The 14953-nt window shown below is 29.9% G+C and overlaps 6 protein-coding genes across 6 annotated transcripts; 2 read left to right on the forward strand and 4 right to left on the reverse strand.

Annotated features, from left to right (window-relative positions):
* Positions 1–425: 425 nt before the first annotated feature.
* On the reverse strand, positions 426–4345 carry GO595_003395 (Rho GTPase; the record flags this gene model as incomplete). Its single annotated transcript, XM_067916410.1, has 2 exons — positions 426–1046; positions 3062–4345. 2 exons carry the CDS (start codon positions 4343–4345, stop codon positions 426–428), a joined length of 1905 nt encoding a protein of 634 aa, XP_067777196.1.
* Positions 4346–4574: 229 nt separating this feature from the next.
* GO595_003396 (General transcription factor IIH subunit 2) lies at positions 4575–5687 on the reverse strand (the record flags this gene model as incomplete). The annotated part of the gene is made up of 1 exon (XM_067916413.1): positions 4575–5687. One exon carries the CDS (start codon positions 5685–5687, stop codon positions 4575–4577), a length of 1113 nt encoding a protein of 370 aa, XP_067777197.1.
* A 3328-nt stretch (positions 5688–9015) lies between these two features.
* Positions 9016–9894, reverse strand: GO595_003397 (Tub-like protein; the record flags this gene model as incomplete). The annotated part of the gene is made up of 1 exon (XM_067916414.1): positions 9016–9894. The coding sequence occupies one exon, from the start codon at positions 9892–9894 to the stop codon at positions 9016–9018; it is 879 nt and encodes a 292-aa protein (XP_067777198.1).
* Positions 9895–9959: 65 nt separating this feature from the next.
* On the forward strand, positions 9960–10652 carry GO595_003398 (uncharacterized protein; the record flags this gene model as incomplete). Its single annotated transcript, XM_067916415.1, has 1 exon — positions 9960–10652. The coding sequence occupies one exon, from the start codon at positions 9960–9962 to the stop codon at positions 10650–10652; it is 693 nt and encodes a 230-aa protein (XP_067777199.1).
* A 337-nt stretch (positions 10653–10989) lies between these two features.
* Positions 10990–12228, reverse strand: GO595_003399 (Transcription initiation factor TFIID subunit 6; the record flags this gene model as incomplete). The annotated part of the gene is made up of 1 exon (XM_067916416.1): positions 10990–12228. The coding sequence occupies one exon, from the start codon at positions 12226–12228 to the stop codon at positions 10990–10992; it is 1239 nt and encodes a 412-aa protein (XP_067777200.1).
* A 583-nt stretch (positions 12229–12811) lies between these two features.
* GO595_003400 (uncharacterized protein) lies at positions 12812–13342 on the forward strand (the record flags this gene model as incomplete). Its single annotated transcript, XM_067916417.1, has 1 exon — positions 12812–13342. The coding sequence occupies one exon, from the start codon at positions 12812–12814 to the stop codon at positions 13340–13342; it is 531 nt and encodes a 176-aa protein (XP_067777201.1).
* Between the last annotated feature and the right edge of the window lie 1611 nt (positions 13343–14953).

Below are 14953 nucleotides of genomic sequence, written 5' to 3' on the forward strand. Positions count from 1 at the left end.
ACTGTCATACAAAATCAGAGTCAATCGGCTTTCCAAATAAATTTTTGTATTACCATATATCTTTTGTATTCCTGTACATACAAATCCTGACTTAATGGTACTGGAAATGCTATTTTGAGAAGCATCACATTAAAAATTAAGAAAACAAATTCTCAAGTACTTTAAAACAAATATCAATTATATAAAAAAAATTTCTTATCTTTCTATTGTTTCTATTATATATTTAAACGTTTAATCATTTTGTTGATTCCTTAATTATTATTCACACCTTATATCGAATTATTTCTCATGGAATTCCGATATGTTCAGAGCATGGGTTCTTAATGCTGATGAATGGAATTGTGATTGTATCTACATAAGATATTCTTTTGTTGGAATATTTTCATATTTTTTTATAACTAATAAACAATATCAAAATAATTCAACTAAAACATTTTACAAACTTCTTTTTCACGCTTCGCTTTTTTTACTTTTGCATTTGAAATACCAATTTTTAAAGCTGCTTTTGTTGCAAGTTGAAAAACTTCTTTCAAATTATATCCGCTTAAAGAAGAACACTCAACATAACCATATGCTCCAATTTTCTCCACAGCCGACATTCCTTCTTGCGATGAAATAGGTTCATAACAATATTTTTGGTGGTCAACTGTGAAGTTGTCCCTCAAGTCAACTTTCGTTCCGACCAAAACAAAAGGCGTTGAAGGGCAGCATTGCTTAATTTCTAAGGACCAATCATTTAAAATCGTTTCAAGAGATTTCCTACAAACAAGAGAGAAACAAAGAATGAAAACATCAGTGTCTGGATATGTTAGTGGATAAAGTTTGCGATACTCTTCAGCACCTTGACAGTTGTCGCATATGTTAAGTTTATAAAAATTCTTGTTATATCTGACGACTTTTGTTTCATTATCATGTGGTACAAAGATACTAAAACTCCAATCAGTAGGAAAATGGCCTGACGCATAAGTAGCGATTAAAGATGTTTTCCCAACAGTCCTATTCCCTACCACACTAACTTTAAGTTCTTTCATTTCGGAGTTCATCCTCTGGTATTAGGTAGTAAAAAGCAAAATCACTTTAGTTTAAGTGGTCTCTGCAAGACGTTTAAAGACGTTAAACCATTTCACCATAATAAACCTGCCAATTCTTGTGTTCCTCATTGTGAAAATTCAAATAATGTATGCATTCCTCTAAAACATTATTATCTTCTTATCGAATTGGTATTTATGTTTGAAAATAAGTTTTAACATTTAGAAAAATCCAATAAAAGGTTATAACCGAAAATTGTTATCAAAAAGCAGTTGCAATTTAAATTTCTTTACTTTACAATATTTACAACGCCTCACTTTATCACGTTTCTCTTTATCACTTTGAATGAATCTTGTAACACCAATGCCGAGAAAGAAGTTGTTAATTGTACTCCAGTATCCAAGCTCATGAATATCGGACCTGTTCTTCCTATACCCTTAAATACGAATTTTTCATTTTCGTCATTAATCAAAACGACGTCGTCAGGACACAACGCGCTAATTTCGTATGCAGGGGAACCAACTTCGACCAATTTGTTACTTTCTCCGCTGAGTATGTCTGGTCTGTACAACAGTTCTGATTTCTTTTCGTCTACTTGAAATATTTCATCATTACTTAAATCCATTGCATAAGCGATTCCTTCATTTGTTACTCCGAGAACTTTTGCTTTTATTTCGTTTATTCCAATTATATCTGCAGCTTTAAACTTTGATCCGATTGAATTTGTCGATATTGAAACATTTATAACTTTATCGTCATTTAATTTTATCTTTTTATAAGTTTCGACACCAATTCTTCGAATTAATTTCAGATCAGAAACATTACATTTCTTGCCGCCGATGTCATTTAAACGCATTAAATCTGTTTGGATATAAGAATCGCCATTCGAATCAGTTCCCAAAAATATTCCATCGCCGAATTTCGATGATATTCTATCGCCAGGCAAAAATATCTTATTTTTCCCATAAATATCTAATTCGACGACTTTCCCTTTCGATGTTATTATATTCCGTTTATATTTTATGTTTTTACTAAATGTTCGTAAGAGTTCATAATGAATAATTTCCGATGAAAATAATAAATTATCAGAAAAGTCCATAAAAACATAACGATTGGAATACATTCCGACAAATTTAACAATTCCTTTCTTAGGATAAAATATTAAGTCGTCAATAGAATGCCCAAAACTTTCACAAAAAGTTGGCGTTATATCTATAACAGATGTAACACTATCTACAATTGTTTCAAATAATTTATGTCCTGGACGTTCTAATACATAAAGTGTTTTCGGATCATTAAATGAATATACATATTTCGAATTCGTAGGTCGTAACCAAATATGACCTTCACTAAACCCTATGAATTCAGCAATGATTCCAGAAGGTGTTTTAACTTTATCACCTTTAATTAAGTTATATGAAAATGATTCATATAAATTAGAATCAGTACAAAGAATTCGATTATTCCGCGTGATACAAATTGTTTTATTTTTATCTTTTGTTGTAATTAATACATCAGATGTAGAAAATAAATTCTCAACATAAACATTCGATTTATATCCATTATCAAAATATCCATAATGAGAATCAAACGCATATAATATTTGTTGTTCTTTTTCATTGTTACGATTAGTAATGATTAATGAATTGGATGAACAACAATGATATGCTTTTGATGGTGTACATTTTGGTGTAAAAGGTTTCCCATTAAATAATATTATAAAATTAGGTAAAATATGAAAACATGAAATAGAAAAATCAATTTTCGGTAAATTATTATTCGAATTCAAATAATTTATTGTTCCATTATCATCAAGACGAATTAAAATTTCATTACTTTGTTCAATATTAATTGTTTGTGAATCATATGGTAATAATAATAATTCATATTCATTATCATCTTTCAATGAATAAATTTGATGATTAAAAGTAGAAAAATGAAATCTTTCTGTCGATGAAAATATAGAAAGAATTGGAAAACTAAAATTAATTGGTATAAATTGCGCATGTTTTTGTAACTTACAAATGAAGACTTTGCCATCCCCTGTTAATGCTATCATTGATTGTGAATTTAATTTGGTGTCAATGACATTATATCCTTCGATTTTACGTTTAGTTCGGACTTTATCGTTCCAACAGATAATACTTCCTGTCTTATGTGCAAATATTATCATGTTCCCATACGATGAAAGACCACGCGGTGATTTATAGCCAGAAAAAATGGATTTGTTTTCAACTTCATTGGCATTTCCATGAATCAATAATCTGCCATCATTAAGTATGAAGGCTGTAAATGTCTTGCAGGTACAGACTTCTCGAACTGTACAATTGTCAGGGATTGTTATCTTGGTAAACTGTGGAATTGTTGTTGGAAGTATTGGATCAATTTGATGATTTCGATTATTCCCAAAACCATAACAAATATGATGTGTGTCAAGGACAATAAAATGTGATGCTGAACATGTGCAAGAAATAGGGGTTATTTGTGGTCCATTAATATAACTGATTTTATTCTTTGATTTCGAATTTGTATAAATTAAAGCGCATTGTAGAGCTCTTGCGTTGCGAAGTGATGGACCAGAATCAAGAAATTGTTGTGTTTGTGCTGGAACAATTTCTGGGGGTGGTTCGGCGGTTGGTTGGGGTGGCTCTAACGGTAATTGGTCAGACGGTTGCGGTTCCTGTGGCGGTTGGTTTGATGTTACTGTTGTTGTTGTTTCCCTAGGTTGAGTTTGAGTTTGTGTTTGTGGACGAGGTTGAACATCTCTTTGTATAGGGCGAGTGACAGATATACCCTGATTGACCAAATCCTGATAACATGAAAATGTAAAAAGATCAATAATTCCATATCCATCTAAAGCACTTACTTCATAGTATTCGGCACCGAGTGTACCAGCCATTTCTAATCCTTCTTCATATGATACTTGTCTGTCGTTAGGATTAGCATCACATTTATTACCTACCAACACAAATAGAGGTGGACAATTGGGATCAATTGATGGTTGGCAAGTCCTGAGAAATCCAGGGATGGATTGAAAAGTTGATATGTTTGTAACATCAAATACAAATATTAAAATATTTGAATTACGTAAGTACATTGGCACTAACGTCCGATATACAATGTTTCCTGCTGTATCCCAAAGATGAACTTCGGTACTTAACTGTGGAAAATCAACCGTTGCTGTGAAAAAACATGCACCAATTGTTGATTCAACATTGTTTGGAATATTATTACCTTGAACGAACCTGTAAGCGATACATGTTTTGCCTGTGTTGGAATCTCCTAATAATACTATTTTTGTGACGTGCTCGCTCATTACAAAACTTTTTTTTTCTTTTTTGGGCTTGAACGACTTTTTGTGTGAAAAACTGTTTCTCGAAATATGTAAAAAGTGAAAGTCAAAATTTTCATTACAAATATTTCAGCTGAAAACAAGTGATCACTGTAAGGAATCTTTTAAAATTGAGAATTTTAACCAATATTTGATAAATAAATGAAAATTTAATTTTTTCCTTTAATAAACATTTTTATGAAAATAACATATTTTATTTTGATTTCGAACAAAATGGACAAAATCGAAGAATTCCATGAATGAATGTATTACAAGATTCGCAGTAATTCATTCCACAAAGTGGGCACTGATATTTCTCATTTATAATACACCCACAAGCATTACAAACACATTCAGCATTTTCTTTTTCGAACTCTAATGGTGGATTTAAGAACACTTGTGTTCGTGTTATATCAGGTGGTGTTAATAATAAGATTCCGCATGATGGACAATAAACAGGTATCGAGAAAACAACAAATCCGCAAATGCCACATTTATAACCGCCAGATTTTGGTGGCACTTTTTTGCCTTCTTTGATGTCGTTAATGTCAAATGATGGAAAATCGTAATGCTTCACGTAACAGAATGGAACGAAGTCACGGAGCTCAACCTTATCTGTAAGTATTGGAGGTTCAATGTTATCGAAAACTAATTTATGAAAAATATTTTCATTTAATGGAATTGAATATTTCCCTCCAGTTTCATTTGCAATTCGACTAAGAATATAAAGAGATGCACCAAACCCAATGACATTAACTGTGATTTCACTTCTTTTAAGAAATTTAATTGTTGATTCAATTTTAACATCGATTGTATTTAAAGCTCCATAAATTAGAATAATTTCTTTGGTGGAATATCTTGCAACAGAAGAAAATAATGAGGCTGAAATGTTTAAACCATTTTGTAAAGATGGTTCACCATATTCTGTGTTTTGTTCAAGATTTTGAACAACTTTTAAATGTTTAGATACCGATCCACAAAGAGGTGAAAGAACATATCCCCTCCCTTGGTAAGTGGCTGTTATTGCAAGTTGTGAAAGTGGGTTTTGATCAAAAAATGAAATAATAAATTTTTCAAGTTCAACTGTAATAAGTTTTAAACGAGAAACCGAGAATTCACGTGGTTCCATTCCTCTTCCAGATAAATCCAAAAGAATAACTATTGAGCGAATTAAACCTCGGTTTTTATTTCGTAAATCAAGTTTTTGTCTTTCGATTTCATAATCTGGGAAATCCTCTATTTGGAAAAGCCTTCCATCTTCATCAAGTGACATTTTGTTCCAGCTTCGCCCATATTTTTCCCATTTTTGGTGAACAATTTCGTCCATGTTCTGTCACTTTTTATTTCACTGACAGATTTATTTTCATAGAATAATTTTAGATTTGATAAAAATTTTATATGACATATATACAATGGATAACATTTTTCTTCCTTTCGTTCATCGTTCTGAATCAACACCAATAAAGAACGAAAAAGAAAAAGAAGAAAAATTTATTATCAATATTAAAGAAAATTATTTACCAGAAATTGTATCATTTTCATTATTTCAAGCTTCTTCAATTAATACACCAAAAGAATTAAATTCGGTTCGTTTCCCTCAGTGGAAAACTCCCAAATGGAAAGAAATGGAAATTGCTACAAAAACAGATCAATCTGAATTACCACTTCCATCAAAACATAAAAACATAAGAAAAAAACACAAACTTCCAATACACAAATTTCAACGCAAAATGAAGCCAAATTTTTTATCTCTACCAAAAATAGAAATAATTAAACCATTTGAAACGAAAGCTAAAATTCGATCTAATGCCATAAAATTTAAAGACCCCGAATATGTAAAAGTGTTGCGTCCCTCTTATAGTGACAAAAAAACAAATTTTGAAAACAAATCATGTATCACTATTCCAAATCCAAAAGAAGAAGTTGATATAAAGACACCAATTTCTTCGATGTTTCATTCTATTCTCCAATCTAATAAACCTCTTGAGGATGATGACACAGATTTTACGTTTTATAATCCACTTACATATTCAAGTCAATCGTCTAAATTAAAAATTGATGTTATGCCTTCTCTCCTTACATCTAGTATTTTTGATGATGAAATTTCGGAATTTGAATACAATAAAATCACAAAAAGAAATTTGAAAATTCACAAATATATCCCAAAAAATTCTTCAGAAACTGCTCCTAAGATATATGTAAAGAAAGGCAAACAACGTGCGCAATGTAACAATAAGTTTCTCTACAAAAAATCTGAATTATCCATTTCAAGTGGAGAATATGTAATAATTGAAACGACAGATGAATTCCCAATTATTCAACCAATGGTTGGAATGTCCAGTCAACTTGATGTTATCATATGTGAAGATCATCCATGTGGAATGCATTATTATGATCCAAGAATTCCTTTAACACATTTACTTCCAACAGGTATTCAACCCTTTTTAGAACCAATTCCAAAAAACACCTTTGTTCTAATGTATTCGAATTCTGTTATGAATTCGGCATTAGCTCCCCATGAGTCTCATCCTTCTTATTTCATTTTGACATTTGGGAAATCGGTTAAAATACACAAATTCCCAAAAGTGACATATCTATCGACCAATTTTGAATGCAAAGTGATCATCCCAAAACCCATCAGGAAAGATCCTTTATATTATCTAAAATCATTCTTAAGATATCCAATGCCACCTCCAGAACAATTATGTAAGAATCGATCAATCTATAACGGAATTCAATATTTAAATTCACATGGAATTTCACGATTCCAAGTTCCAACATTATCCCCAATAACAATCAAACAAATCAATTCTTTGCCAAATGAATTGCGAGTATTAATATATTCCTATATACGAATCCTAAAAAATGTACCATGGAATCGTAGCAAGCTTTATGAAAGAGGTCGAATCGGATATTATCAAGGTCAAAGTCAAACCAAAAAATCAATAAATCATATTCGCGAAGAATTAACGCGATCATTTACTGATAAGCTTTGGTATATTCATGCTAAAAAAGAAACAGATTTAAATGATTTAGATTTAGAAACACTTCTAAATGAAGAAGAAGAAGAATTAGAAATATTACTTGATACAAAGGATAGAAATGAAATTGAACTTAATAAAAGAGCTGACTTACATAAAACAAGAATTAATTGGAAAGAAATTGGTTTAAATGATTTCCCGAAAAGACCTTTGATGAAAATCATTGAAACAAAGATGGAAGATGGAAAAGTAATTTCAACCATCCATTGGGAAAGAGATCCTACTTTAATTAAAAATGCTAAAAAAAGAGCTGCTTTGTCTCGAATGTATTATGAAGAAGAAAAAAGAATTTTGTGTGACAAATAAAATAAACTGTTTTGAAATTTTTATCGTTTCTTTCAAATTATTTATAAAGTTGAGAAAAATATTTTTGAGTACTTAAACCGCACGCCATAAAAACAACCAAACATTGTCAATAACGAAAGAAACAAAAAATGGGTAGAGGACAATCAGGAGGAAATATGAATTCTGTACAAGCTAATTTTTGTACAAAAGTAACTAGGAAAATATATGATTATTCACTTTCAAGTTTTTTTAGACAACCAGTTAATCCAAAAGAAGATTATGCTGAAGATTACTTTGATAAAATAAAAAAACCGATGGATTTGGGAACAGTCCTTCAAAACCTTAAAGATGGTAAATATCAAAATATTGATCAATGGAAAAATGATATGAACTTAATTTGGAAAAATGCAATGACATATAATAACCCAATGAGTCCAATATATGTGATTGCACATGACTTAAGTGAAATGTTTAAGAAAAAAATTGAAAATATTCCAAAAACAACTACTGAAGAATGGATATTTTCATTAAGAAAAGAACACAAAAGACTTCTTAAAATAATAAATTGCAAACCTCACGATATAGATATTACTGATTCTTCAGTTCCAAAGCCAAAAGTGGCGAAAATTGTTTTGAAGTAAAATGTTTAATTTTATATCTTATTCTAAATAAAAAATTTTATATATGAAGAATATTTTTCATTAATCTTTACTTAACATTATAAAATTTCTTTTCTCATATTACAATTTTGGTGAGAAATAACCAATAAATTTGTCTTGTAAAATGAATCCTTTAATCCTTTCTTCTCCTTAGAAGAACCTTAAATATAACAATCCATTAAATCATAACAGAAAATTATTTATATTTTACATATATAGTTCCAAAAGCATAAAATATCTTTCAGGAAAATCATTTATAAAGAAAAATGTATTGTAGTTAATAAGTGCATATGTGAATCTATTAATCAATAAGTCAAATAAAATTCTAGAGAATTATTTGTTAATTAGGAATCTTATTATTACATCATACCAGTAAAAAGTAAAAAGGAAAGATATGCTATTAATAGAACAAGAAATAGTTTTTCACATATAAAACTTTATAATCATTTCATATCAGTATTCATTCACCTTCTTCTGTTCTTCGACAACAATTAAATTCCATTGATAGACATAAGATACATATCAAAAAATGTAAAATTCCTAGTTTTGATTGATCTAAAATAACATAAATTTTCATTATAAAGCGAAATAGTATGGAAATAATTAATATTATAGAGGAAATCGAAACAATAATGTGTTTAAAAAATTATAACTTTTACAAAATATAAATTTAATTTGGTTTTGGGTGAGAAAACATTGCTAAGAAAATAGCAAATCCTTGGATAATTGATAAAGGCCAACCCAAATCGAACACAAACTGTTTCATTTTGCATTTTCCGCACAAAAGAATTTCTCTCGTTGGCTGATCTGGGTGAATCAAAATGAAATTCTTTGATGATGGCTTCTTAACCCTTCCCGTAAATGTGAGCGTTTTCCTTCCGTTCTTTTGCTGCGGTTTACGTGTTGAAAGCTTGACAACATCTGACGCAATCGTTTCTGATTTTGATTGTGATAAAAGATATGGATTTTCATCAAAGATTATTGATACGTGTTTCCCCGTCTCTTTCTGAAGAAGTGGAATATATACATCAAAGAGTTTCATCTTGGGATCTGATAAAATTTTTCGAATACAAATTGCAACTTCTTCTTGTTCATTATGTAGCATGTAGAATGAGGACCGCTTAGAATTGGATATTAGAACACAATTGCCAATATTACCAAGAGGTGATACTATTTTCCATAATTCACCATTTTTCGGATCAGCGAACTTTTCGGCTTCTAATAAAATGGTTCCATCATCTTCCCTTTGAAGAACTATAACATCAGTTTTAGCAGGTATTCGTGTGACAAGAAAATGACCTACAGAATTTGGTGGATGAGGATCAAATAATTGAAGAATAGGATCTGGTTGTTCAATTTTTTGGATGTCTTTAACACCTACAATTAAAGGAATTCCGCGATTTAATAATTCTTTTTCTGTTTCTGTAAAAATCTTTTTTGCTGTTGGAACTGGCGCAGGTTTTTTCCCATGTTCTGGGTTTTCCCAACTTGGTGGCCATGGAACAAAACTTATCATTTCTGAAGAAAGAGTTTCATCCAGTTCCACCATTAAAAAATGTAAACGTTCGTTGAGTCTGGGGTACTCTGATTTAAGCCGTTTATTTTTGCAATTTGATGAATCTGAATCCCGAAGACGAACTAAATTTAGGGATAGAACAAATAAAACGAGCTGTTAAATCGCTAAAGCAACAAAACTCTACAGAACAAAGATTATATCACCAACAAATTTCTGAACTTAATCGTGTTAACCAAGAAAATCAAGCCAGAATTGAACAACTCGAGAATGAAAATATGCAACTTCGGGCTGCATACAATGATGCCATTGCTGAAGCTGAACGTTTAAAATCAATTAATGCATCATTAGCTCGTTCACTCCAACAAAAAGAGCAAGAAATTTCACGTTTTGTTTCTCTAAGTCAGTCGCTCAAAGGGTTGTTAGATCAGCATGACACCTCTGCATCAACGTCATCTGAAATTTTTAGTACAGATAATAATATCAGTTTTCAGTCAACATCAAAGCCAACCCTTGACATCAAACCACCAAAGAAGCAAATTAGACAATATTCACCCCTTCCAACACAAAAAATTGGTAACACTTCACCAACCGCATCACGAAGTTCAATGTTCATTAAATCAGCCAAAAACGAACTTACATACAGTGAATTCAACCAGATGATGCAAGAAATCAATTCGTATAATAAGAACCAACAGACAAGGGACAAAACTATTGAAAACGTAAGGAACTTGCTCAGCCCTGAACACAATGATTTGTTTAGCCAATTCCTTTTGATGATAAGTGGAATCTAAAGTTATTGAATAAATTTAATGTTGGATGATATTTTATTAATGAAATTTTAATAATCCTTCAAGTCAAAACTTAGGAATTTTAAAATGATTTACGATCCTATGAAGTTATGAAATGGTTTGAAAATGTTTGAACATTTTTTTATCTAATGATGTTCAATTAATTATTGATGTTCAACTAATAACAAATTCGATTTTTTGATATTTATTAAATTTATTTATAAATTTAAATTTATTAATTAATTTTACATATAAAATAAATGAAAAATATTTATTTTCGAAATTAAATTTATTTGAAGAAAAATAAAAATTGGAAATAAAAAAGTATAATAATAATCATTTATTTTAACTTATCTAATAACACATTAATTTCATTCTTCACTCCATTCATTTTGGGTGATAATGCTATATCTATTTTACCAGAATCTATAGCATCTGAAACCATTTTGTGAATTGTATTTAATATCAATACAATAAAATCTTTTTGACTTGGAGCTTCAAATGCTGTTATTCTTTTCAGCATTAAAACATATGATGGAATATGTGGATAAACTCGCAAAATAGCATTTTCATCGAAGAGAGAAAGAGATAAAATTGCTCCATGTTGAGAAGCCAAAGAAGAATTTGGATTAAAAATTGCACTGATTAACGTATTCGAAATTAACGTTCGTATTTGGGGGTACCCTGAATTACACACGTTACAAATTTGATGTAAAATCTGGGCTGTATCAACTCGAATTTTAGTGTCCATTTCAATATCATCTCCAGAAACAATGTTCTTTAAAATGATAGTGAAACAAATACGGAGAAAAGTGTGTGCATAAAAAGAAATAGGAAGTGATGGATTATTAACTAGGGCTGAGGTAAAGTTTATCACGCGTTTTAATACAGAAATATCGTCTAGTGAAATAGTAAGCTTATATATGATAAATTGGAGGAAACCTGGAATTAATGATTGAATTCCACCATCACTGACAATGTTATCATAAAGAATTTCTTGGGATTCTTGGTCGCCTGCTTCAAAAAAGTCAATGGCTTGGCCATAATAACTCTGGAGATCGTTAGAAATAATTTGTTCATTTTTGATTTTTTGTTCTGGCTTGTTATATTTGAGGTAATCTAGTGAAGGATTATATGGGGTTGAATCCAAAATTTGCCCAAAAGTGTTTTTGTTGGATCGCTTGCCGATTGGAGTTCCATCTACTAAAAGCCATTGGAAATTAAAAGGCACTTTTCGTGGATAACAATGTCCTTTATCAGAAACAACTTCATTAAGATCAATTGTGTTGTCAATTGTATATAAAAGTGTATCTTCAGAATTGACTACTTTCATTTCGTAATTAGAAGAACTAGAATAACCAAAAAGCGTAGGAATTCGTTGTGATTCAAGAATCATGTTAACTTGCCGAACTGTTAATTTTGAAGAATGTGTTTTTTTAAATAAAATTGAAGCAGGACTAATTATACGTTCAACTCGAAATTCTGTTTCCTGGGCAAGTAATTCTAATAAAGAATGCTTAAGAGTAATTCCAAGTTTGTCAGCAATTGCTTGAATTGTTTCTTGTGATACAGCAGACATTTTATTTCACATCATATGTCATTCAAATTAATTTTTTAAAAAAACAAGAATCAATAATTAAAGAGCTCATTTTCATATAAAAATTGTTTGTTGGCTTTGCTTTTTTTCAAGAATTTTGTTTTTAAAAAAAATTAAAAATAATATTTATAAATAAATTTCACAATCAGCGATAAAGTGATGTTGTTATAGTGTCGTAGTTTCCTGTTACTTTGTCAAGTCCTTCAAATGTATCTGTTCCAGGAATCCTAAGTTGCAAATTTAATGTTTCTCTATTCTCTAATATCATTTGTTCAAGAGATAAAGAATCATGGAACTTTCGATTCCCCATTCTTGGTACTGTGAGAATCATATCATGAACTTTTCTATTAACAAATTGCTTTAACATTCTCTTTATCTGGAGAGATGTTGTATCTTGTGTAACATAAAGAAAATATGTCACATTTTTCCTCTTAACTTTTACATACCAATTTAAATCTAGGATTGTGCTTGCTACAGAAGAATTCATATTTGAGGAATAAAAAACGTGTTTTTCCTATCGTAGAAACCTCTTGTTGTAAACGGTCGTTGTTTTTTGAACCATTCGATGGAAAAAGAAAAAATTGTTCTTCTTCGATTTAAATCACAAACAGGGCGAATCCACTATGTTGAAGCGTATGAAACAGAGTGTATTAGAGATATGAAAAATATCATTGTTTCAAAATATCAAAATTCTTCTATTGATTCAATGACAGTTAGAAAAGAAAATGGAGAAATTGTCCCGGATGCCACAAATGTTTGCCAAGCAGCCGATTTGGAAAATAATGAATTTTTATATTTCTTTTTCTCATCATTGGGTGATTCAAAATCTTCTGAAAACATAACAACACAACCATCACAGGAGAAGGTAGTCAAAGCTGAGCCTGCTGCACGTAAAGAAGATCAACAAGAAAAACCTAAAGCAGCAAAAACACTGAAAGATTTCCCAGCATCTGAAAGACCTAAGATCACTAGACTCAAAAATGAAACAAAGGTACCAATAGAAGTCGTTATCGAATTTTATGAGAAGAATGATAAAAATGTAAAGAAAACCAAAGAAGCTATTGCAGAATACAAAAAAGCTCAAGGAAAGAAATAAAAATATGTTCTAGATTTTTGCTTAAAGCTATTTTTAAAATTGTCTTTTGGCAACTAAAATCTTTTTTGTAATAAAAATCAAAAAGAACGTTTAAAAACGATAAACGCACGTTAAAATGAGCAAGTCGAGATCCATTCTTCCTTATTTAATTGATGATGATTCAGATGGTGACATTGATTTGTTTTGTCACTTAGAAAAAATGCTTCAAAATAGTGAGTCAAAATTGTCACAAGATTTTTCAACTCATTCCATTCTTGGTGAACAAAAAACAGGAAATAATGAATTAACAAATGATGAAATAATAAAATTTCGAGAAGCATTTTATGAGCTCAAATCTAAGGTTGTATATATAAATCGAAAAAAGGAAGAAATCGATCGAAATTTAGAATGGATAAACCAAGAAAGAAAAGAACTTGAGAAAGAACGACGCAAAATTGAGAAGGATAAAATTGTCATTGAATCAAAACTTGAAAATACTGAACTAATTACATTAAGAAAAGAATTCAAAGAACTTAAAATCAAATATGAAACAGAAAGAATGCAATGGGTTGAAGAAAAGAACAAGCTTTTGGCACAAATCAAATCAGATGGATCAAAGTCTCACCAAGCAAGAAATCCTCTTCATCCAAATTATGATTTAAATCTTGATTTTAAACCAGGAAAAATCATTAAAACTGAACATCGCGAAGATGGAAAAAATATTTTAACATATGAAAATGGATATAAGGCAACAGAATTTCGAAACGGAAATATAAAAATGAAGCATAATAGATCTCTATATACATTTTATTCTAATGGAGATGTTTCACAGAAATTTAAAGATGGCGCATGTGGTTACTTATATTCTTCAACTGGAACTATTGAGTTATCACTTCCTAATATGGATACACGTTATATTTTCTCAAATGGTCAACGAGAAGAGCATTTCAGTGATGGACGAAAAATAATTTTTTATCCAAATGGTGAATTAAAGCGAATTTATCCAAATGGTAATTATGAGATTCACTACCCAACAGGGAAGGTTGAAAAGTTCATAAATGGTGTATTGCATATCACATATTCCAAATCGGAACAATAAGGAATTTCTTTTGTTTCTATATATTATTAAAATTTAAACAACGAGTTTGCACTATGTTATAATTATTAAATATTAAAATTTCTTGAAATTAAAAACATTAGGTTCGCACTGGGTTGTTATGATTTACTTATAAAATTCCCAGCCGCAATTAATATTTATTGAATCATTTATATCGTGGATTTGAAATTAATGATTTACTTTTTCTACAAATATCTATAGTTATCATATATAAATATTAAATAAAAATTATTATAAAGAATTTATACTTATTATAATTATTAGTAAATATGGAAATAATATGTTCTCATTAATAATTTATTTAATTTATCAATATGATTTTTAATTACAAAGTTTTTTTTTTCCTCACTCTTTTCTTCTCCCTTCTCCTTTTTTAATTTTTTCCTCTTCTTTTTTTAGTGTTTTTTTCTTTTATTTTTTTATTTTGGAAAATTAAGGAAACAAAATATTGTAATATTAGATACTTTACACATTAGGGTATTACTTACTGATTGAACTTGTGAAATATGTTTTAG

The sequence above is a fragment of the Histomonas meleagridis genome, assembly GCF_020186115.1.
Source record: "Histomonas meleagridis strain 2922-C6/04-10x chromosome Unknown contig_20, whole genome shotgun sequence".
Lineage (NCBI taxonomy): Eukaryota > Parabasalia > Tritrichomonadida > Dientamoebidae > Histomonas > Histomonas meleagridis.